The sequence below is a fragment of the Mixophyes fleayi genome, chromosome 10 (genome assembly GCF_038048845.1).
Source record: "Mixophyes fleayi isolate aMixFle1 chromosome 10, aMixFle1.hap1, whole genome shotgun sequence".
NCBI classification, from domain to species: domain Eukaryota; kingdom Metazoa; phylum Chordata; class Amphibia; order Anura; family Limnodynastidae; genus Mixophyes; species Mixophyes fleayi.
The window spans coordinates 89,958,155-89,984,378 of NC_134411.1; the positions used below are offsets into that span (position 1 = coordinate 89,958,155).

The window sequence follows — 26,224 nt, forward strand, 5'->3', positions numbered from 1 at the left end:
AGGAGGGGGGGTGGCAGAAGGGCTGTCTGAAGCAAGGAGGGGGGGTTGGCAGAAGGACTGTCTGGAAGAAAGAAGGGGGACTTGGCAGAAGGGCTGTCTGGAAGCAAGGAGGGTGGGGGTGGCAGAAGGGCTGTCTGGAAGCAAGGAGGGGGAGGGGTTGGCAGAAGGGCTGTCGGGAAGCAGGGAGGGGGGGTTGGCAGAAGGGCTATCTGGAAGCAAGGAGGGAGGGGTTGGCAGAAGGGGTGTCTGGAAGCAAGGAGGGGGGAGGGGTTGGCAGAAGGGCTGTCGGGAAGCAGGGAGGGGGGGTTGGCAAAAGGGCTATCTGGAAGCAGGGAGGGGGGGTTGGCAGAAGGGGTGTCTGGAAGCAAGGTGGGAGGGGTTGGCAGTAGGGGTGTCTGGAAGCAAGGAGGGGGGGTTGGCAGTAGGGGTGTCTGGAAGCAAGGAGGGGGGGTTGGCAGAAGGGCTATCTGGAAGCAGAGGGGGGGTTGGCAGAAGGGCTATCTGGAAGCAGGGAGGGGGGTTGGCAGAAGGGGTGTCTGGGAGCAAGGAGGGGGGAGGGGTTGGCAGAAGGGCTGTCGGGAAGCAGGGAGGGAGGGGTTGGCAGAAGGGGTGTCTGGAAGCAAGGAGGGGGGGTTGGCAGAAGGGCTGTCTGGAAGCAGGGAGGGGGGGGTTGGCAGAAGGGGTGTCTGGATGGAAGGAGGGGGGAAGGGTTGGCAGAAGGGCTATCTGGAAGCAGGGAGGGAGGGGTTGGCAGAAGGGCTGTCTAGAAGCAGTTATTATACTTCAATGCATTATAATCTTAGGAAACTTACCAGACAGACAAATGTATTGATTATATGTTCAAAACAATGTTTTTGATTATAAATGTTTCTCATAACAATGAATCTTTTTTATTGCATATAAATTACTGTTTATGGCAACTAACGGAAACCATCTTGAAGATATAATGACTGTGCTGATGGCTTTATGATAAATATATTTGTTATATTTTTATATTACGCTTTTTATGCAACAACAATTATCATTCTGATCGCCTACAAATTGACGCCTGATATTTTTTCCACCACACTCTGTTTGCTGATCTTAAACCTGGCTAAAAACATCAGTTCTAACCATAATAAACCCCAGGAAGACAGAATGACCGAAGGCATTGAAATAAATATTTTAATGTCATCTCCAACAGAGACACAAAGACAGTCACACTGAGGTAATGGTATTGTAAAGATAATGGAAGTGTACAGCAAATCGTGCCTGGTACCTCTCTGTATAAAATGATGAATAGGCCTAATATACAGTTATATAGTAGTTTACAGACCCCATTCGAGCTGGACTTCCACATGTTGCTTGCCGCGTGATTCCTTTATTTTCGGATGACAGCTGTGCCGTGGCTTTAGTGGCGCGCCATCCTCTATAAACAGTCTATCACAATTTGGTGATTTCAGCCTTCACCTGGCTATCGGGTGGCAGGGGCTTGCCCAAATGCTGCCCCACAGTTGGGCCATACTTATTCTCAGAGCTGGCCTCCTCCACTTCTTTCTTCAGCAGAAATCCGCTGGACATGCCTTCAAAGTCCTGAATAGGAAGGAACTTGATGGTTTTCTCATCCCAGACAGTCTCCAGCCTCTTCTCAAAGCTCTTGAGTATCTCGGTACGAGCTTCCTGTGGGATGTGCGCCACGGCGTGCAAGATTTGTGGCTCCAGGACTTGGAACCCGCAGAAATTCAGAAGGCCATTCTGCAAATACAGACATATCAGTCAGTCTGTTTGGTGACCTGACAAAATCATATACTGTGGAATTCTAGTAAAGGTCTGACTACGATGAGGCCTAAGACTGTACCATGCAGCAGAGGGTAGCCTGGAGCTTGTGACAAGTAGACAGGGGTAGCCTGGAGCTTGTGACAAGTAGACAGGGGTAGCCTGGAGCTTGTGACAAGTAGACAGGGGTAGCCTGGAGCTTGTGACAAGTAGGAAAGGGAGGGCAGAGGCTGGGGGGCCGAAGTGGGCCCCAGTTAAAATGCTACATCTGGGCCTGATTGCCCAAAGATACACCACTGTAATTTTTTAAGCTGTGTACTCTGGAAATGAAAGCATTAAAATGTTATTTAAAGAGGCAATCTGCTGTTCAGTGCAACCCCACACACTTGATTTTATTTATTTATTTTTGTCCTTATAAATCCAGTTTTTCCACCGCTAAGAAGGAACAGAAATATGGCACTCTCATTTTTTTTATACCAGTTTTTGGGAGTCTTCAGGAGACTCTACGGGAAAGTTCGGTTTCACATTTACGTTTCACCAACATGTTTACATTCTTAAACTACAAAAAAAAACAACTATAATTATCCTAAACTAGTAACATCATCAAATCAATGCCTAGTGCTGCCTTGTATGTCCTTCTGTATGACACTTGTAAGTTTTTGATGCAACATGGCGTAGGATTGAACTGGGTACCTGAGGTACGACCAGGCAGGAGCAAACTGGAAGTTAATCCCCCTGAACACAAGTAAAAATTAACATGACTGATACATTACCTGCATTGGCCATAAGATTACATTCATGTCTCCATTGGGCCCTTTAGATGAGGACATTGACCCGGGGCCACCAGTAGTGAAGGACAGCATGGCTTTCTTATTCTGTGACAAAAAACAACATATATATTAAAATATTTAGAATTATTGTGAAAGCATTCGCTAAATGCATGATGAGTATTTATTTTAGGAGCCGACAAAGAGATTATTCAGCAGAGATAAATTAAACAACAGCTTGCCATGAAACAGTGCCCCCCGATGGTCAAAATTATTGCGAAAAATGTACAAATACTTGTTGTGTACAACAAGTAATATCCTTAGTAACCTTTTTTTTTTGTTGCTTTTTTAAAAAAATAAACAAAAATAATGTATAAAAACAAGTTTGAATCAGCAATTGCATGAAAAAAATCAGGTGTGGTTATTTATTTTTACATAAACAACTGCAGCAGGCTATAAGAAGAATGTTGATAATTACTATTTCCCCTTTTATTTTACTTCTGGCTGTTCTTAGTGATCAATGTTTCTGGATTACCATGGCAAGCACAGTTACATGGCAAATTATGTAGTGTGCAGTGAGGCTTTGGAACGCCCCTCTGAGCTCTGTCTGCACTGTGACATGCTCCTTCTCCCCCCTCTGACATCACATGGCATGCTGAGAGCAGTGAGCCTGTGTCTGTGTAGCAGACTGACAGGGTTGATTAATTAATGATTTTTAGGAGGATCGCTAAGTTGCACGCTACAAAGGTAATTAACTTGTTATTTAAAAAAAATTAAATACATATTCTATGTGAATTGACTAGAAAGTATGAGGTGAGGTGCCTCAGTGATGTCATTGGTTCCTAGTGAATTAATTGGCTCCATTTTCATGCATATTGAACAAGCACTTAGATATTGTCACCTTACCTTGAATGGTCCTTCGGAATACATTGTCTCATAACTGTATGCAAACTTCATGGTGAAGACTCGCTCAGCCCATCCTTTCATTATGGACGGCATCCCGAACCAGTATAAGGGAAACTGTGATGACACAATGACAACATTAAAATCCAAACACCACAGTGCACCCAGTAGGGCAGCCAAACGCTGGCCGTATGGTAAATATTATACAACAGGTAACTTGTAGCCATTACTGAGTGTAGGTGACAGCTGCAGAGGACAGCTGACAGCTATATATGGGGTAATGCTTAACTCCCCAGCGGCCCAATCTCAGCGAGATAGTCCCAATTGGCGGACTTTGAAAAGGGGCGGGGCTTAAAGAACTTCAGCGGAAAGTGGGAATAAATGTACGCATTAGGTCTGGGTTTGTGTGAATTGATTATGTGGTTTATACAATTGTTTTGTGGGCAGTTAAAATGACTAATCATTATAATCACATTTCTGTTACATTAGATTCATACCTTCCAAAAGTCCTGTTTTTTTTTTTTGTTTTAAGGGGTGTGGCTTAGTGAAAACCAACAGATCTTTTTTTGAAGTGGGCGTGGTTTGACCAGGTCTGGGTGTGGTTTTAATGTTGCCTGGCCTAATTATTCATGATTTTTCAGTCGTAAATGTTCAGGGGCAAACGCAGGATTTGTAGAGGGGGGGGGTTTCCACACCACGCCACCAGTGGGCGTGACCAGCATGCATGGGGGCGTGGCTATAATATTAGACAGTGTTTGGCTGCTCTCCAACTCTTCCTATCCCCATAATATACATGGGCAATGCTGCGTGCACTACTGTTAGGTGCACACAGCTCTCCCTTTTCAAGCAGAGCCGTGTGAAGCGGGGGCAGGGTCCAGCCACCTCAATTATACAGTGCCCCAGGCTTGGAGGGGGGTTTCCAGGCACTAGGACCCCCCCCCCCCCCCTCGGTTTGCCTATGATGTTAACAGTCATAATTGCATTGCAAACAAAGATTATTGTGTTTTGTGCCTGTGGAATAGCATGCATGCTATTTCTGTAGTCTGTCTATGTACCCTCCACTGCTAGGCATTTGTTTTATCTGTGAAGAAGGTGGAGAGCAATTCCACATGTAACATATGTACCTGAAAGATAACAAGGTCGGCCATTTGGACTTTCTTCTGCTCTTCGACAATATCTTCGGCTAAACGCCCTTCCTTCCACGCCTCCGCGGTCTCTGCGCCGTATTTGAAGTGTTTCGGGTCCTTGGGTTTACCTGTGTAGAAATGTAAAGAAATAACAGGTTGGTATAATCATGACTGGGCTCACCTTGTAACCTTGGGAGGCACACAGGCCAAGACAGGCTAAGTAATTAAACAGGAGCCGTCACCTGTATGCTATTCTGTGTGATGAACCCGTATATTCCGACATTACAGGACACAAAACCAGGAAAACAATGGACCATGTCCGTGATCTATCCAGGTCACACGCTGCCCAAACCACACCCTCATCTGAAAAGGACACACCCAAATCATGAAAACGCTGCTTATTTTGAACACTGAGGGCCTGATCCACTAAGGAACGTAAATCCTGACAGTGCCGTATTTTGTGTAAAATTGCTCTGCGCATGTTCAGAAACGGACTATACGTCAGTGAACGCAAGTACATCCATTTCATGTTTGTACGCAAAGGACACTGTCAACAGCCCACGATTTCATGGGCGGATCGGGGAGGGGACTGGGCATATGCACGTAGTCATTGCACACAGGGCCGTCTTTCCAACTGGGCATGATGGGCAGGTGCCCAGGGGTCTAGCGGGCAAGGGGGCCCAAGGCAGGTTGAAAATAAAAAATCTTGTAAAAAACACAACAACAAAACTTACCTTTTGCGGCCGGTCAGGTGGCGATCCGGCTCCCTCCCTGGTCCCCTTTTCTGTGCTGTGCTCGCAGTGAATGTCGGGCGTGATGACACAGCACGGAGGAGCACAGAACGGAGGAGAGGAGAACAGCGACAGTGACGACTCAGAAAAACAAAGAGAAGGGGATCGGACTCGGAGAACAAGGAGATTGAAAGGTAAGTTAAGGGGGATTTGATTCTCTAGCGGAAGGGACGCTGAGAGAGCACATGTAAAAAAAAGTGATATATATATATGTATATATATATATATATATATATATATATATATATATATGTATATATATCTAATATATAAATGCTTAGTGGCGTCTGTGTGTGTGTGGAAAAAAAAACCAAGTTGCAGCGCCACCTGCTGGGCAGAGTTATACACTGACCTACTAAATTCTTAGTGTGTGTGGGAAAAAAATTTCAAAAAGGGCTGAAATTTGGTAGGGCTCAAACTCATTTTCGTGAAGTAATTTTACCTCATGAACACACATGTGTAGGGGCGTGCGTTAGTGTGTGTGTGTGTGTGGAAAAAACTATTTTCTCAGAAAGGGCTCATCCAATTGACCTGAAATTTGGTATACTGACATTATTTGACAAAAAAATTAGAATAGTCAAGTCAGTTAACTTCCATCATCCCCCCTTCCCCCCGTGGGAGGGGTAGTAAAGGCTAAATTTACGAGTTGAGGGGTGAAACTCATTTTCGTGAGGTAATTTTACCTCATGAACACACATTAAAAAGGGCGCTTGCGTCGGGAAGTAACGATCTTCCCCTGAGGAGGCCTGGGCTAGGCCCAAATGCATGACAAGAACCTTTTTAAGACCTTAAGTAGCTTGATTTGACTAGAATGCATGAGTATCATGCACGGGTTAACTTGTATATATATATGTATCCATATATGTATGTATGTATATATATATGTATATGTATATATATATGTATATATGTATATGTATATATATATATATATATATATATATATATATATATATATATATATGAATATATATATGTGTATATATATATATATATATGTATATATATATATATATATACATACAAATATACATTTGTATATATATACATACAAACTTGAAATAGGTGAGTAAATAGTAATATGAATAACCAATCTTGGTATACACTATTCTTCATAAGAGTAGGCAGCCTCCCTCTCAATTTTCGGATGGTACTCCGATCGAGAAATAAACAATGTTAACATAGAAAGAGGGAAGATAGCACCAAATACGGTAGTGTAAGCTGGTAGAAATCGTCCAGACAGTCAATATTACTGTATATAGAGATGCAAGTACAAAGTGTTCATCATGTCAGGCTGGTATAAGCAGTATCAACCAATTTTCATAATTCCTGAACATATGCCGAAATACAGACAGAAGAAAGCAAAAAGCAGCGTTTCAGATGTATCCGTGACAATCAGTAGCAAGTGATAGGTGGCAACGTACCAAAAAGATATAAACAGCTTATCTGTATCAGAGGTGCTTGGAAGTGGACTCCAGTCAGCTTCAAGAGGTCAGGAACAGGCGTGTAGATATCTTATGTAGGTATATGATAACTGGATCATCAGCCACAGCACAGTCACTGCTCACTGCTCACTGCGTACCTTAATGAATCAGGCCTTGAAACTCCCATGAAATTCATCAACATTGGCAGATATGTGAGGCAATATTCAGTGTATCAATTCAATATCAGATGGGTGGTTCCCTCCTACACTGTAGAAACACACTGATAGCTTAATTGGCTCTTGATGACATTAACCCTAGTGTTTGTGTGGTAGGGAATATATAATGTAAGCTCCATTGAGGCAGGGACTCGTGAATGATTAAACAGTTGCTGTAAAACTCTGTATAATATGTAGGTGTCATATACATAAAGGTTAATAATAACTTTTTTTTAGAACTGATCTCTTTTAAATTGGCCAAAATAATTCCACAATCATCTTTACATTGTATGGCATTGTGTATTTATCATACAAATATTTATGTTACTAACAGTAAATTTGCTAAATCTTGCGCCTCCATTAAAACAAGTGTCTATCAGTGCAATAGCAATGGACACCAGGCGGTAGACGTACTAAAACTTAAAAAGAAAAAGTGGAGGTGTTGCCCATAGCAACCAATCAGATTCTAGCTATCATTTATCTCGAGAATTCTAGAACATGATAGCTAGAATCTGATTGGTTGCTATGGGAAACACCTCCACTTTTCCTTTTTAGAAGTTTTAGTATATCTACCCCTCTGTGTGTTTGATATCTTAGTGGTGGTACCGCCTCCTAATGAACGGATAATCTGCATTCTCATGAATATTAATTCAACCCACAAAATGGCTGCATTGGGTTATATTTTAGATTATCCTCTGCCTCTCCATTTCATTGGATTTTAGTATCATCTCTATGCAGATGATACCCAAATCTATCTATCCTCTCCTGTTCTGTCGACATCTGTGTTGTCCCTTGTAACTGACTGTCTTTCTGCCATATCATCCTGGATGTCCTCTCGCCAACTCAAACTTAATCTTTCTAAGACAGAGTTAATAATATTCCCACCCACCAACAAGAACATACCTGACATTTCTATCTCTGTTGATAACATGACCATAAATCCCACCCCACAAGGTCGCTGCCTAGGTGTAATCCTCGACTCACACCTATCCTTTGTTCCCCACATTGACTCTATATCTAAATCATGTTATATATATCTAAAAAACATTTCTAGAATTCGCACATATCTCACTGCAAAAACCTTAATTCTTGCACTTATCATCTCCCGCATCGACTATTGCAATTCCCTCCTTACTGGTCTTCCCCAAAACAGACTCAAACCCCTACAATCTATTTTGCATGCTGTGGAAGATTAATTTTTCTTGCAAATCATTATTCCTCTGTTGAATCACTTTGTATATCTCTACACTGGTTGCCTCTTTTCTACATAATCCAATATAAAATACTTTTACTAACTTACAAAGCTGCACCAACATACATCTCCTCTCGTCTCAAAATATCTCCCAACTCGGCAACTCCGTTCTGCACAAGATCTGCGTCTCTCATCCACCCTCATTACACCCTCCCATTCTCGGTTACAGGACTTTTTCGGGCTGCACCCACTCTATGGAATTCTCTCCCTCGCACACTAAGACTTTCCTCTGGTCTACAAACTTTCAAGCGTTCTCTGAAAACCCACCTAGTCAGACAAGCTTATAATATTCCTCAACCTCCCTCTTAACCTCACTACATTACCCTATTACCACCCGTTACACATTTTTACACAAGACAACTACCCCCTGACCAATATTGTTGTGTGACATTAGTTTATTACCTTTGATATCATCACGTGACAAGACAGATTTAAATTTCATTTCGTAGAGATCCGACACAATGACCTTCCACCCAGTCCTCTTCAGAGCCGCCACGGCCGCCTCCTTCATGGCGTAATTAAAGGACGTGCGCTCCTGGTGAGCGAAAACAATCAGCGCTGTTTTGCCTGAGAGAAGGGGAAAATAATATATATCAACAAATCATTCCACACAAACAAAATATATTTTAATAATATGAGACTGAGGACAATCTCATTTATAAAATGGCCGCCTCCTTTCAGAAATGAGATTGCTGTTTTTTTCTCTGGGATAGCTTAAATTCAGCAAATATCAAAGTATTCCACCTGTCATGATTTACCCCCCAACAGTCCTGTCTATCATGGCAAAATGAGTGCAGCCTCACAATTTTGGGCAAATATGAGCAGATTGTGTGTGGCCTGGTTGGATTTGAATTCTAGTATAAAATGTCTAAAATTTCAAACGAGGAAAGTTGTGAGGTAAAATTGCTGGTTTCTTCCCTATTGATAGACCTAATAAAGAATGGCGTTATAATATATGTCATTTGTAGAATTCTTTATATTTTATAGAAATGTGTTTTATATTAATAACAATATTTATGTTTTGTATAAGACTAGAACAGGCAGCCATTTTGTTGAGGTCCACCTTGGCCATATTTCCATATTATTGCATTATTCCACAGGTTTTTAATCCCAATGTTATAAACAGATATTAAATCAATCTATTTTATTTTTAGAATTGTATAATGACACTTCATGACATTGACACAAGATTGTAGTTTTAATGACATTAAAAAGGCATTATAATAATGGCCAATGACATCAAGGTTTCTTTAAGGCTTAACATAGCAATTGGAAAACTGTGAGAGATAAGTTGCAACTCTATCCAGGGGTGCCAATAGCTGGGTTCTAATGCAAACTAATGCAATCTTACTTTACATGCCATTTCTGAGACTCTCTCTAGCCCAAAATATAATCCAACATTGCAATAAAGTATTGACTAATCAGACAGGGGTCCCTGAGTACAGGCAGATCCCATATCCATTCTGTGGTCACTTCAATATACAGCAATAAACGAGGAGACATGTCTACTTTGCTGCTGGACATCTAGCAGTCACATGGGTTGCTATGACTATAGACAAATACAAATCTCATACAATTGCCTTGAAGTGAAAAGAAGATGTAAGATGAGAAATGAGTGAGAGTAAAAAAGACAATAAAATAAAATGTCACTAAAATAGTGATTAGCGCTGATAGGAATTATATGGATATTTATGAATAATGTATTTCCCTTCAATTAATTCACCATTGTCTTCAAAATGAATATTGAATTAAAATGGCAGTTGTTCACATTCAGTTTGCAAAGCAAAATTATGGCCACTTACCTTTTTGGCCCACTGGAAATATTCTACGTTAGTTCATAGTGATTATCATAGAGATTTGCAAGAATCTTGTAAAACATTTGGAATACTCACCAGTCATGATTTCCTTGAGCGAGCTCCCTGGGGGGAATAGTCCGAGTCTTGTTCACTTGCAGCCTAGAACTTTGGAACTGAAGGAAAGAGCTGCCTTTTATAGTGCGAGCATATGACCATCCCAGTTACACAAGAAATCCCTCATCATGACACAGGTAAATTATATCAGGTTGTCAGGTTAAACATTTGACAAGAGAACGTTCCCTCTAACCGCCTTTAGTCCTACAACAGACTAGATTAACTAGACTGGTCTTGTAGCTGGGGACTAGGTGAGATAAAAGCATTCACGTTAAAGGGGCATTTATTTTACAATATTATCCAATTGATTCATTTATTACAATCAAATAATGTGTGCGCTTGTTATTTATAATGTATAATTATGTAATTACTCTGTACAGGGGTTTACTTGTTTATTAATCTTTTTAAATATGCAGCAAGCAGCAGCGACATTGCAGGGAAAGGTTTGTGTACATACAGTATATATGTATACTATATATATATATATATATATATATATATATATACAATATATATATATATATACAATGTCATAGGTACAACAGAACGAAGGCGCAATGGTGATATTGACAGATAATGCTGAACAAGGTGGGTAAAATGTAAATAAGCATATGGATTCAGTTCAAATCTCTGGGTTGGTATTCAACAAGATATACAAATAATCCAGTCTTAATCCAAATACAAGACAGAGTGACCAATCATATCAAACATGAACGTGCAGAATCCCACTCTGATAACAGGGTGGAATAGAAAAGTTCAAGTGCAACTTATACAAGCTTTGCCAGGCTGCTGTGACACAACTTACAACTCTTCAATCAATTGTCATCAAGGGACAGGAATGTGCAGGAGGTGTATAAAATAATGCAGTTCATCAGATAATAATACAAATCAATAGATGAAGGCGTACCAGAGAGTAATATAAAACCAGCTTATCTGTATCGGGGTGTCCACAGCAAGGCTGTGTTCCTTGAACTATACGTGAGTTCAGTGTTTATCTTTTTATTAAAATTTATATATATACTACATTTTATTCTCCTACATTTTATTACACCGCCGTTGGAGGAGTGTGGCTCTCTATAGGAATCTGGCTGTCTCCAAGGAAACATCTCCTGAATGTTATTTTTGAGGTTATTTGATCTCCAGCTATCTGGTACGCATATGATTTGTTACTCACACATAGATGTGGTGTTGTTTCTCTCTGGTTAGAATATATGCACTCGGGCTAACATTGGATATCACACATTTCAAGTTGTTGTAGTGTTTCTAAGCCTCACGTGGTGTATTAACGTAAATACGACAATATTATGCTATGTTTGCCCTTTTCCACATTTCTTTACTGCTTCTGAGTTGAGATCCAGAGTTACAGTACTCAAAGAAGATCCACTCGTTTCTAAAGTTCTACGAATCAAATTTGACGGTACGCATATATATACATCTTCCCTTGCGTTATCATCTTGGTATTACACTATGAGGTGCCCTGCCTGTGCTTTGTTTTAGTGAACTATTCCTTCTGGACTGACCATCTGGATTCAGGCTGTGTGGCTGCCACTCACACAAGAGTAAAGTGATTTTTCTGATATATTGGGATTATCATTGTACTTAATATTAATGTACTTTAAAAAATCTCTGAATATTTTATAACTGTTACCAATGTGATAGATAGCGCCTGAGTATATCAATTTTTGTGTTCTCATATATATATATATATATATATATATAAATATATATATATATATATATATATATATATATATATAAATATATAAATATATATATATATATATATATATATATATATATATATATATATATGTATATATATATATATATATATACATACAAACACACACAGTGGTCAAAGTGCAAATTTAGAAGTGACGGTATGGAAAATGGAGTGTGATAAAAGGCAGTAGGAGAAGGGGCAGTATGGCATACCACTGTATACCAGCCAACTTTGACCACTAAATACATAAATATGATATAGCATAATAGCGGACGTGTGGTCCAAAATTACAAAATTCAAGTATGAGCAAAGCTCCAGCAATTACAGGTAGCACAAAAGGATATCGCAGGGACAAACAAGGCAGACAGACATTGACATAGGGTAGAGAGGACCCTTCCTGTGATAGCAGGGGCAGACCTAGACTTTATTTTTAGGAGGGACGATTTAGCACAGACACTGTGATGTTATTGCATTAGATATGCTTAATGTTTGTAGACACTCCCTTATATGTTTAAGCTTGGATCTTTAGTGATGGTCCCTAAGACCATGGGGAATGCTGGGAAGTGGGTGTGGGCAGTGTGCAATGTACCTAAGTCTGCAAATAGCTGAATAAAGAGCTCAGCAGTGCCCACCCATGCTTCAGTGTCCTGATGAACTGATTACAAGTAAATTAACAAAACATGGTGTCAGAAGTAGTTTTAACTGGACTGCTAGAGCTCAGAGTGTGAAAGGATCCTGCAGAAGTCTGTAAAGCTGTGACACGCAGTGTCTGAATATCTGCCTTGTGCTCTGGTCACATCAAACAGTGAGTAACTATGGATAGGCTGTCTCCTCCAGCAGGCATGCTCATGTCTGGCAACTTGTCCGAAAACTGGAAAAGATTTAAACAAAGGTTTAATATATATCTTGCTGCATGTGGAGCAGATGCAATGGAGGATAAAACAAAGTCATCCATCTTCCTCCATGTGATAGGAGAGGATGTGCTGGACATTTATAACAGTTTTCAGTTTGCTGAAGGGCAGAATATGGTGCTATCTTCTATAATGCAAAAGTTTGAAGATTACTTTGTGCCAAGGAAAAATGTAACATATGAAAGATATAAGTTTTTCACCTGTGATCAGAAGTCTGGAGAAGGATTTGATCATTATGTTACAGAACTGCAATCACTCAGCAAAACCTGTGAATTTGTTGATTTAAAGAACTCACTGATTAGAGATCGTATTGTCTGTGGAATACCTGATAATGGACTCAGAGAAAGATTGCTGAGAGAGCAAGACCTAACACTAGACAAGGCAATGACTATGTGCAGATCTGCAGAAATGACCAGACTGCAAGCCAAACAGTTACACAAGGAATCTGATACTACTGTACATGTGGTGAAGAAAACAGAGCCAAGCAAACCACCATTCTCTAAAATGAAGCAGTCTAAAATGCAATCTAATAGGAAAATCTGCAGTAGATGTGGAAATACTCACAATCCTAAAATGTGCCCTGCTTATGGTAAAACCTGCATGAAAAGTGGTGGACTTAATTACTTTGCCAAATGCTGTAGAACCAATAGTGAAACAAACAAAGTGCATGCCGTTGAACAAGCTACGTCTGAAGATTTTTTTGTGAATTGTATTGAACTTTGCAGTACAGACAAGAAAGAATGGATTGTTCCTTTAACAGTGAACGAGATTGTCATTCCCTTTAAGCTTGATACTGGTGCGCAGGTAAATTTGATATCGTTTCAAGACTATAAGACTTTTAGAGTAAAACCTAAAATTCATCCAGCCAATGTGAAAGTTACAGGCTACACTGGGGAGGAAATTCCGGTGAAAGGTACATGCCTAGTGACCCTGAGCTACAAAGGACAAAAGTTCAAAACATCTCTACTGATTGTGGATAAAGATGTACAACCGATTCTAGGATTAAGTTCATGTGAGAAGCTTAACTTGATAAAGAAAGTTTTTATGGTGACATCACAAGTAGAAGATGAATGCAAATCAGTGTTTACAGAATACAGAGACATGTTTGAAGGTTTAGGTTGTCTGCATGGTGAGCATAAGATAAATCTAGACACGCAAGTTCCTCCAGTAATACACCCTTGTAGAAAAGTGCCATTTGCGCTGAGAGAAAAACTAAAACAGGAGTTAAACCATATGGAAGCTTTGAGTGTGATACAGAAAGTTGATGAGCCTACTGAATGGGTGAGCTCCTTAGTAATTGTTGAAAAGAAAAATGGACAACTGAGAATATGTCTGGATCAAAGAGATTTAAATAAGGCTATTAAAAGAGAACATTTCAAACTACCAACCAGAGATGAAATCATGTCACAATTTGCGGGAGCAAAATGGTTCAGTAAATTGGATGCATCTTCAGGATTCTGGCAGATGAAGCTAGATGAAGCCAGCTCAATGCTGTGTACATTTAATACCCCAGAAGGTCGATACAGATTCCTTCGACTACCATATGGGATATTGTCTGCTCCAGAAGTATATCACAAAAGGATACACATGATTTTTGAACACATTCCAGGTGTTGAAACAATGATGGATGACATTATTGTCTGGGGATCTACAAAAGAAGAACATGATTCTAGACTGAGACAAGTAATGGAACTTATCAAGAAAGTGAATCTAAAGCTGAACAAGGACAAATGTGAATTTGGTGTGAAAACACTTACCTTTATGGGTGACGTGGTCTCGGAGGAAGGTGTGAAGCCTGACCCGAGGAAAATATCAGCCATAATAAACATGGAACGTCCTAACAACAAAGACGACGTGAGAAGATTCCTAGGAATGATTACTTACTTAGGAAAGTTTATTTCTCAACTCTCCGAACAAACAGCACCTCTAAGATGGTTGTTGGACAAAAATAATGAGTGGATGTGGTCACATGAACAAGAAGAAAGTTGGCAAAACTTGAAACGGACCATCACAGAGCAACCGGTATTAAGATTCTTTGATCCTACAAAAAGTATAAGAATTTCAACAGATGCCTCGCAATTTTGCCTAGGCTCAGTGTTGTTACAAGAACATGAGGATACATGGCAACCGGTAATCTATGCATCAAGAGCATTGACAAGTGCTGAAACAAGATATGCTCAGATAGAAAAAGAACTTCTAGCAATCACATATGCATGTGAGCGATTTCATCAATTTGTGTATGGTCAAGCGTTTACAGTGGAAACTGACCACAAGCCATTGGTAGCTATCATGGCTAAATCGTTACATGACTGTCCCATGAGAATTCAACGAATGCTTATAAGACTACAGAAATATGATGTCCAATTGCTGTACTGTCCTGGTAAATACATGTACATTGCTGACACACTTTCCCGTGCTGTGGACAAAAGTGAAGGTTCCGAAAGTCTGATGGATAAAGAGATAGACGCATATGTTAATTTGATTGTAGCTTCTCTACCTGTGTCTCTTGCAAGACAAGAACAGATAAGAAAAGAAACAGAGACAGACATCACAATGAAAGTGTTACAAGACATCATTCTGAAAGGATGGCCAGCAGAAAAAAATGCGTGCCCACTGTCTATTCATGATTATTGGATGTACCGCACTGACCTTACAGTTGTCAATGGTATTATTTACAAAGGCAATAGAATTGTTATACCTGCACGACTAAGAAAAATTATGCTGTGCAAGATACATGAAGGCCACTTAGGAGAAGAGAAATGTAAACGGAGGGCGCGTGAAGTGATATATTGGCCAAGAATGAACCAGGACATAGCACAGACAACAGCTACATGTGAACTATGTCTTATGTACAGACCAAAGCAACAAGTCGAGCCGCTGAGTCCTCATGCAGTGCCAGAGAGACCATACCAGAAGGTAGGCGCAGATTTGTTTGATTGTATTGAAAAAACGCACATTGTCGTGACTGATTATTATTCTAATTACTCTGAGGTGCAGACTCTACCTACAACTACTAGTAAAGCCGTAATCAGTTGCATGAAGTCAATCTTTGCAAGGCATGGTGTTCCTATGGAAGTGTTCACCGACAATGGACCTCAGTTTTCCAGCGCTGAATTTAGACAATTTGCTGAAGAGTGGGAATTTGTCCATACAACATCGAGTCCCCACTATCCACAGTCAAATGGGTTGGTGGAAAGTTCAGTAAAAACTGTAAAGAGTCTAACGAAAAAAGCACAAGACGGCAAAGAAGATTTCTACAAAAGTCTTTTAATCTACCGCAGTACACCTCTACAGAATGGACTCTCTCCTGCACAAATGCTGATGGGAAGGAGGATTAGAGCAAATCTTCCGATAAGTGATGAACTACTTAATACGCATAACTCAGCATTGGTGAGACTGAGTAAGGTACATCACCAGGAGAAACAGAAACTGTACCATGACTAGGCGAGCAAAAAGCTTATCTGATCTAAGATCAGGTGACCAAGTCCGTCTCCGAGATCATGAGAAAGGCATTTGGATGCAGAAAGGTATTGTGCAAGAACAAGTAGCACCAAGATCTTATATTGTACGTACTATTAAAGTAATTTTATCGTTTTAAAATAAGCATTGCCCAATCAATTGAATGTGTGTCCAAAGCACAAAGTGATTTATTTTTAACAGATGTAAATAGTCAACAATTCAATACATTATTATATCATGATAAAGTACAGTACAGCACAGCCAATACCAAAAGATAAGTACATACCAATGCAATCGCTTGCGCACGCTGCGCACCCACCGGACCCGATGGACAATATTCTGTATAGAATATTGTGTCAGAGTTGACTGAGGCCCCAGTGAGATGCAGCTAATATATATACAGTCAGTGTTTCATTGTGAACAATAGAGATGACGTAGATTGTTTCTATAGGTCCAGACGTTGGGTGGGTTCAGGCCAGACAGGTAATAGGTTGATTCAATCTAAGGAATCCAAAGGTGGGGGTCTTCTCTCCAGGGGGTCTGCTCCTTTTCATAGCCAGTATCATACAAAGGTTTACTCTCTAATATCAATAACTAAAGTATGCAATGTGCGATCTCTTCGCCGACTGCACCGGACAGCTGCTGATGATTAGGGCTTCAATATGATATCAGGCATGACACCTTTCCTATTACCTAAACCTTTAATAACACTATAATGTACATATAATCACTATATATATATATATATATAGACTAATAATAAACCGAATACTATCTGCTCCTGAATTACAGTGTAACAGAACCAATATGAAATTATATAAATAACTAACTGTTGTAATGCGAGTGTGTGCGTGCGTATTTTACCGTGCGAACGCACCACGTCACGTAACATGTGGCGTACGCTTCGCAATACGCACGGCAAACCAATATTAAACCAATATACTTTCGTTCATCCAATTATACGACTTTGACAGTACAGATCATGGAACAGAATTAAGAAGAAATCGGGTCGATTTAAGATCTCAACCCAACCATAGTGATGGCAACACGACTGAAGAATACCCTTCATCTGACATGTATGATGGACTTGATAATGGTGAACAAACCATGATGGAAGAAAGGTCCAACATGGTTGACGAAACACAGACTTTGTGTGAAAGACCCAAAAGAGAAATACGCAGACCTGAGAGACTCATTGAAACGTGTTAGATGATGTTCTTAATGTTATATCGTTGAATTGTTATACTGAAGGATACAGGGCTAGTCTTTAAAGAAAAGAAGATGTGATGTTATTGCATTAGATATGCTTAATGTTTGTAGACACTCCCTTATATGTTTAAGCTTGGATCTTTAGTGATGGTCCCTAAGACCATGGGGAATGCTGGGAAGTGGGGGTGGGGCGGTGTGCAATGTACCTAAGTCTGCAAATGGCTGAATAAAGAGCTCAGCATTGCCCACCCATGCTTCAGTGTCCTGATGAACTGATTACAAGTAAATTAACAAAACAGACACGCCCCTCCATTCTGATTGGCTGGCTCTGGTTGGCCCTGCCCCCACCTGGCCACACCCTCTCCTGTTTTGATTGGCGTCTGGGACACAATTCAAAGGTAGGCCTATGCTGCTGGGTGAAGGGGGGGTGGTCAAGGGGGGAATCTGTCACTGATTTATAGTCTATGAATACATCTAACTAGATCAGTGATAGGCGACCTGATACACTTAAGGCCCCAAACAAACATTACATCACTGGGGGTGGGGCCAAAATGATGCAAATCGCGAAGCCCCGCCCCCTCTGCCCGTACATTCCAGCTCTAATTTTATTGAAGTGGGCAGATGACCCAGATACGGGAGAATCGCCATCTCTTCCGGGAGTCCGTGAGACCGACCCGAATTCCGGGAGAGTTGGCAAATATGAATTACCCATGATCTCAGTAATCAATTAAAAAATACATTTCATCAAAGAATATGATACCCATCTGTAATACTAAAACAGTGACTATTTTAAACAAGTGTTACGAGCTATAGCGAACAAATCTGGCAATACAGTATGAAGGAGCTGGGGGCCGCATGTTGTCCATCACTGGTCTAGATAGACAGACTGTAATAGAATATGTAGTGTTAAACTTATTACAGTGCAGGTAGCCTTACCCTTCACAGAATATGCCTTAGAGACGAGATGTATCCAGCAAGAGATAGCCATTTTCGAAGCCGCCCTACCTTTGTGTGGTCCCAATGGAAGGACAAAGATGGTGCCAGAGCTTCTGAATGAAGAACTAGCTGATAAGTTTGTCCTTTTTGGTCCACACCACATTTAAAGAGCATAGTGTCACCTCCCAAAGATGCAATGGACAGAGGCAAAACGGAAGAAGGACTATGCCATGCCTTAGGTGGAAAAAGTATATTTCCAAGGGGAGAAATTTATGAACTAGACACAGCATTATCTAATCTTACCGGACAGCAATAAACAGCACAGTGGAAGAGGGAGCGACCAGCTCAAGTATCCTACTGGTTGAAATGATGCCCACCAAGAAGTCTACATTCAATAGCTGTAGAACATAATCACAGTCCTCAAGCACCATCATGTTTTAAGGATTTTTTCTCTGTGGAAACAGGTATAAGTCAGTATAAATACTGACTCAGCCAAGTAGACTAAGTCACCTGTGCATGTTTAAAGAAATCATAAACTGTTGGGCGTGAATCCTCGTCACATCTTTATCGCTGTTCTACTTTTCATGCCTGCCGATAGGCTATTGTGGTGGCACTGTCTGATTGTAGTTGTACTGAGTGGTGAGGAGTAATGCCGCCACCTGCCCATACTTCTATCACAAGCCACGCTCTGTCATTGAATGTGGCAGGAGAGAGAAATCATATACAGGTAGTGTAACAAAGGGAGTGGTTGGCCACAGGCCTCTAGAAATCTGAGTGATACTGGAAATTAACTGGTGGACCAACTTCCAGAAAGGAAGTAGTTTTGGACAATGCCACCATATATGAGACAGGGTGCCCTCCTGACCACATTGACGCCAGCAAAGCGATGAGGAACCTGGATAAATCATGTGAATACGGTGAGGCACCAAGTACCAACGATAGAAAATCTTGCGACTGGTTTCGCTTATCTTGACGCAAATAGAGGTCTTTGAGAGGTTCAGGCGAATCTTAACCCATTCCCCAGGAGTGAGCGACTCCCCCATGTCCTCCTCCCATTTAAGCTCGTGAGAATCCTTAGTGGGGCAATTGTATTTTACCATAAGGTGATAGAACGTGGAAATCAAGCCCTGAGAAGAGGAGCGGAGACGACAGAATGAGACCAGAGGAGAAATTAGGTGTATGTCAGTGACTGTACGTCGGATAGAGTTATAAAAATGTCGAAGTTGGAGGTATTGAAAGAAGCTGGACGAGGGGATATGAAAGCGCGTTTGGATATCAGCAAAAGAGGGAAAGATTTGTAGCAGAGTGATGTCGGAGAGGAAGTTGATGCCACACCGCGTCCAGTAAGAGAACTGAATCGGCCGGAGTCCAGGAGGGAAGGCGGGATTGTTCAAGCTCTTTTTTATTCATAAAAATATGACTTTTTGATATTGATTTTAACCAAGATTTTGTATTAAATTCAAAGCAAGGTGCCATCTAAAATCTCTGCTTACTTTAGCAAAATTGAGCTGGGATTCCTCTGCCATAATAACTATAATTGTGGATGTGAATGCTGACTGATTAGTCACATCACGCGGAATGGGAGCACCAGGGACTTTGCTCAGGAAAGCCACTTCAGTAGACTTATACAAGTAGACAAAGTATACGCAGGCGCGAAACGCGTGAGGCTTTGGCAGGATTTCATGGTTAATTGAATTCTTCCCTTAGAGTTCAAATAAGTATTTGATGGATCAGGTTTCAAGCTAAAAGCCACACCACATATTTTTGACTCACTGTTTGGGTGAGGATTACGTTACAATTCTAAGACTTTTAATACATAATACAATTTTCCAAATTAGTCTGGCTCCTATTCCAGATAAAACTCAGGGCATTGATGTATCGCTTTCATGTACATAGTTAGAAAAAGGATTATCAAACCAGATGAAAACATTTTCCCAGAACCCCATTGACAAAGGCTCGGAGCCACTAATGTTCCCATAGCAGTACCAAAGCATTGTAGGTAAAAAAATTACCTACATACACTCCTGAACAAATTGTATGGTTACCTGGAAGATTAGCATGTCTTAAAAAATATCTTGATGCAATGTAAATGATCGGCAACTGAATACAAGGACTTTGTGTCATGAAATACTAATATGTATGTTCAAAATAATAATGGCAGTGCATTCCCTAATAAAGGGAGGAAGGGTATATACAATAGGTTGAAGGAATGAGATAAGACATCTCGATAACTGTGATGTAAAGGATTGTATAAGAGAAATAACGGGTTGTATACTGGAAATAATGGGATTTTGGGGGGCTGATGAAAACCTGAAATTCTTTGCTTGTTTATTGTATATAAAATCAAATTGTGTTTGAGTAATGGCTCCTTGATTCAAACATCTTTCTAGGAATCCCGTTTAGTATTAAATACTTTAGAATGAAGTTTACTTAAACCGTTACGAGTATTATCATCAGAATGTCTAGAGATTCTATACCAGTGATGGCTAACCTGGGACACTCCAGGTGTTGTGAAACTACAAGCCCCAGCATGCTTTGCCAGCTATCAGCTAGTTATCTACTGGCAAAGCATGCTGGGGCTTGTAGTTTCACAACACCTGGAGTGTCACAGGTTAGCCATCACTGGACTATACGTTAGTCTGTCTTCCTCAGAATGTTAATCTTTCGCTGTTATTTAGATTATCTCTAGATGTGGACGCAGATTTGTAAAACATTTAGATCCCAGAGTGACCCTACACAAAGCATCTAACATGTTCATGTGCAGATTACTTTCATACATTCTGTGCTGAATGCTGGGAAACCCTCTACAGTCTGATGAAATCACAAATTCTGCAGGAATATCGTCTACTGAAAGTAAGTTCGATGGTCACTATTCCTGTATAGTTATAGCTGCTCAGAAGATGACAGACAGATCTGTAGGTGAATACTGAATAAACTATACATTGGAAGGCGGAGGGGCTAATTTTATACTTCATAAACGGCTTCCACTATATGTAGGTAAAAATGTAATTAATAACTGAGGCGTAGAGCGGGTACAAAATCTATACTTGTGCTGTGGCCGTTCTGCCCATCGTGAATGACTTAAGACGCTTTCCCTGTCGTTCTAAGAATCTGCTGACTCACCCTGACTGTTACATTAAAGCACTTGTTTAACTACCGACCAGGAAGGAATTCCCCAGGCCAGCCGCGTACAGAGACTGCGTCTGTGGTTGCTATTCATTAACATTCCTGTCATCACTCTCCCTTTTCAGTACTGTATGACACTGTCTACAACTCGACAGACAATTGTACAACTGTAACTGAATAATTAGCTTCATTAGAAATAAAAGTTTTCACCATTACAATAAATATTATTAATTGACTCAATGAATGTTTCTATTGTACAGGTGTAATCTTCACATTAACGCCCAAACTTCTACCCCTTAATTACTACCCAGTGCTCAGGTAAACTTAGTTTGACGCTCCCTCACAATCATTCCCAAATATATAATTTGCTTTGTATATACATTAAAGAGATTAAAGTCTTAATATGTAGTTTGGAGCAGAGAAGGGAACAGGGGGATATGATAGAAACTTTCAAATATATGAAGGGTTATAACAAGGTGCAGGAGGGAAACATTCTACAAAGGAAGAGAAGAATTAGAACACGAGGACATGTACTGACACTGGAGGGAAGAGAAGTATTAGAACACGAGGACATGTACTGACACTGGAGGGAAGAGAAGTATTAGAACACGAGGACATGTACTGACACTGGGGGGAAGAGAAGTAGTAGAACACGAGGACATGTACTGACACTGGAGGGAAGAGAAGTATTAGAACACGAGGACATGTACTGACACTGGGGGGGGAACAGAAGTATTAGAACACGAGGACATGTACTGACACGGGGGAAGAGAAGTAGTAGAACACGAGGACATGTACTGACACTGGAGGGAAGAGAAGTATTAGAACACGAGGACATGTACTGACACTGGAGGGAAGAGAAGTATTAGAACACGAGGACATGCACTGACACTGGAGGGAAGAGAAGTATTAGAACACGAGGACATGCACTGAGACTGGAGGGAAGAGAAGTAGTAGAACACGAGGACATGCACTGACACTGGAGGGAAGAGAAGTATTAGAACACGAGGACATGTACTGACACTGGAGGGAAGAGAAATATTAGAACACGAGGACATGTACTGACACGGGGGGGAAGAGAAGTATTAGAACACGAGGACATGCACTGACACTGGGGGGAAGAGAAGTATTAGAACACGAGGACATGCACTGAGACTGGAGGGAAGAGAAGTATTAGAACACGAGGACATGTACTGACACTGGAGGGAAGAGAAGTATTAGAACACGAGGACATGTACTGACACTGGGGGGGAAGAGAAGTATTAGAACACGAGGACCTGCACTGACACTGGGGGGAAGAGAAGTATTAGAACATGAGGACATGCACTGAGACTGGAGGGAAAAGAAGTATTAGAACACGAGGACATGCACTGACACTGGGGGGAAGAGACGTATTAGAACACGAGGACATGCACTGACACTGGAGGGAAGAGAAGTATTAGAACACGAGGACATGTACTGACACTGGGGGGGGGGAACAGAAGTATTAGAACACGAGGACATGTACTGACACGGGGGAAGAGAAGTAGTAGAACACGAGGACATGTACTGACACTGGAGGGAAGAGAAGTATTAGAACACGAGGACATGCACTGACACTGGAGGGAAGAGAAGTATTAGAACACGAGGACATGCACTGACACTAGAGGGAAGAGAAGTAGTAGAACACGAGGACATGCACTGACACTGGAGGGAAGAGAAGTATTAGAACACGAGGACATGTACTGACACTGGAGGGAAGAGAAGTATTAGAACACGAGGACATGTACTGACACGGGAGAAGAGAAGTAGTAGAAGACGAGGACATGTACTGACACTGGAGGGAAGAGAAATATTAGAACACGAGGACATGCACTGACACTGGAGGGAAGAGAAATATTAGAACACGAGGACATGCACTGACACTGGAGGGAAGAGAAGTATTAGAACACGAGGACATGCACTGACACTGGAGGGAAGAGAAGTATTAGAACACGAGGACATGTACTGACACTGGGGGGAAGAGAAGTATTAGAACACGAGGACATGTACTGACACTGGAGGGAAGAGAAGTATTAGAACACGAGGACATGTACTGACACTGGGGGGAAGAGAAGTATTAGAACACGAGGACATGCACTGACACTGGAGGGAAGAGAAGTATTAGAACACGAGGACATGTACTGACACTGGGGGGGGGAACAGAAGTATTAGAACACGAGGACATGTACTGACACGGGGGAAGAGAAGTAGTAGAACACGAGGACATGTACTGACACTGGAGGGAAGAGAAGTATTAGAACACGAGGACATGCACTGACACTGGAGGGAAGAGAAGTATTAGAACACGAGGACATGCACTGACACTAGAGGGAAGAGAAGTAGTAGAACACGAGGACATGCACTGACACTGGAGGGAAGAGAAGTATTAGAACACAAGGACATGTACTGACACTTGAGGGAAGAGAAGTATTAGAACACGAGGACATGTACTGACACGGGAGAAGAGAAGTAGTAGAAGACGAGGACATGTACTGACACTGGAGGGAAGAGAAATATTAGAACACGAGGACATGCACTGACACTGGAGGGAAGAGAAATATTAGAACACGAGGACATGCACTGACACTGGAGGGAAGAGAAGTATTAGAACACGAGGACATGCACTGACACTGGAGGGAAGAGAAGTATTAGAACACGAGGACATGTACTGACACTGGGGGGAAGAGAAGTATTAGAACACGAGGACATGTACTGACACTGGAGGGAAGAGAAGTATTAGAACACGAGGACATGCACTGACACTGGGGGGAAGAGAAGTATTAGAACACGAGGACATGCACTGAGACTGGAGGGAAGAGAAGTATTAGAACACGAGGACATGTACTGACACTGGGGGGAAGAGAAGTATTAGAACACGAGGACATGCACTGAGACTGGAGGGAAGAGAAGTATTAGAACACGAGGACATGTACTGACACTGGGGGGAAGAGAAGTATTAGAACACGAGGACATGCACTGACACTGGAGGGAAGAGAAGTATTAGAACACGAGGACATGCACGGACACTGGGGGGAAGAGAAGTATTAGAACACGAGGACATGCACTGACACTGGAGGGAAGAGAAGTATTAGAACACGAGGACATGCACTGACACTGGAGTTAAGAGAAGTATTAGAACACGAGGACATGTACTGACACTGGGTGGAAGAGAAGTATTAGAACACGAGGACATGTACTGACACTGGAGGGAAGAGAAGTATTAGAACACAAGGACATGCACTGATACTGAGGGGAAGAGAAGTATTAGAACACAAGGACATATACTGACACTGGGGGGGAAGAGAAGTATTAGAACACGAGGACATGCACTCACACTGGGGGGAAGAGAAGTATTAGAACACGAGGACATGTACTGACACTGGAGGGAAGAGAAGTATTAGAACACGAGGACATGCACTGACACTGGGGGGAAGAGAAGTATTAGAACACGAGGACATGCACTGAGACTGGAGGGAAGAGAAGTATTAGAACACGAGGACATGTACTGACACTGGGGGGAAGAGAAGTATTAGAACACGAGGACATGCACTGACACTGGAGGGAAGAGAAGTATTAGAACACGAGGACATGCACGGACACTGGGGGGAAGAGAAGTATTAGAACACCAGGACATGCACTGACACTGGAGGGAAGAGAAGTATTAGAACACGAGGACATGCACGGACACTGGGGGGAAGAGAAGTATTAGAACACCAGGACATGCACTGACACTGGAGGGAAGAGAAGTATTAGAACACGAGGACATGTACTGACACTGGAGGGAAGAGAAGTATTAGAACACGAGGACATGCACTGACACTGGGGGGAAGAGAAGTATTAGAACACGAGGACATGTACTGACACTGGGGGGAAGAGAAGTATTAGAACACAAGGACATGCACTGACACTGAGGGGAAGAGAAGTATTAGAACACAAGGACATATACTGACACTGGGGGGGAAGAGAAGTATTAGAACACGAGGACATGCACTCACACTGGGGGGAAGAGAAGTATTAGAACACGAGGACATGCACTGAGACTGGAGGGAAAAGAAGTATTAGAACACGAGGACATGCAATGACACTGGGGGAAAGAGAAGTATTAGAACACGAGGACATGCACTGAGACTGGAGGGAAGAGAAGTAGTAGAACACGAGGACATGCACTGACACTGGAGGGAAGAGAAGTATTAGAACACGAGGACATGTACTGACACGGGGGAAGAGAAGTAGTAGAACATGAGGACATGTACTGACACTGGAGGGAAGAGAAATATTAGAACACGAGGACATGCACTGACACTGGAGGGAAGAGAAGTATTAGAACACGAGGACATGCACTGACACTGGAGGGAAGAGAAGTATTAGAACACGAGGACATGCACTGACACTGGAGGGAAGAGAAGTATTAGAACACGAGGACATGTACTGACACTTGGGGGGAAGAGAAGTATTAGAACACGAGGACATGCACTGACACTGGAGGGAAGAGAAGTATTAGGACACGAGGACATGCACTGACACTGGGGGGAAGAGAAGTATTAGAACACGAGGACATGTACTGACACTGGGGGGAAGAGAAGTATTAGAACACGAGGACATGTACTGACACTGGAGGGAAAAGAAGTATTAGAACACGAGGACATGCACTGACACTGGAGGGAAGAGAAGTATTAGAAAACGAGGACATGCACT

The 26,224-nt window shown here is 41.5% G+C and overlaps 1 protein-coding gene across 2 annotated transcripts; it reads right to left on the reverse strand.

The window, feature by feature from the left end:
- Positions 1-1,146: 1,146 nt before the first annotated feature.
- On the reverse strand, positions 1,147-10,576 carry LOC142104445 (NAD(P)H dehydrogenase [quinone] 1-like). 2 transcript variants are annotated; one of them, XM_075189110.1, is made up of 6 exons: positions 10,127-10,576; positions 8,637-8,801; positions 4,550-4,680; positions 3,429-3,542; positions 2,529-2,630; positions 1,147-1,734 (listed from the first exon to the last, which is right to left on the reverse strand). In XM_075189110.1, the coding sequence occupies exons 1-6, from the start codon at positions 10,131-10,133 to the stop codon at positions 1,423-1,425; spliced, it is 831 nt and encodes a 276-aa protein (XP_075045211.1). In that variant the 5' UTR covers positions 10,134-10,576; the 3' UTR covers positions 1,147-1,422. The 2 variants fall into 2 exon arrangements, with proteins under 2 accessions (XP_075045211.1, XP_075045212.1); XM_075189111.1 differs by lacking the exon at positions 10,127-10,576 and having other exon boundaries at positions 8,637-9,316.
- Positions 10,577-26,224: the final 15,648 nt, after the last annotated feature.

Coding starts and splice junctions, on each gene's coding strand:
- LOC142104445 (XM_075189110.1), bottom strand. Junction 3,543..4,549: donor CCGACCTTGTTATCTTTCAG/GTACATATGTTA, acceptor GTGTCATCACAG/TTTCCCTTATACTGGTTCGG. Junction 1,735..2,528: donor TAATCTTATGGCCAATGCAG/GTAATGTATCAG, acceptor CTGTATTTGCAG/AATGGCCTTCTGAATTTCTG.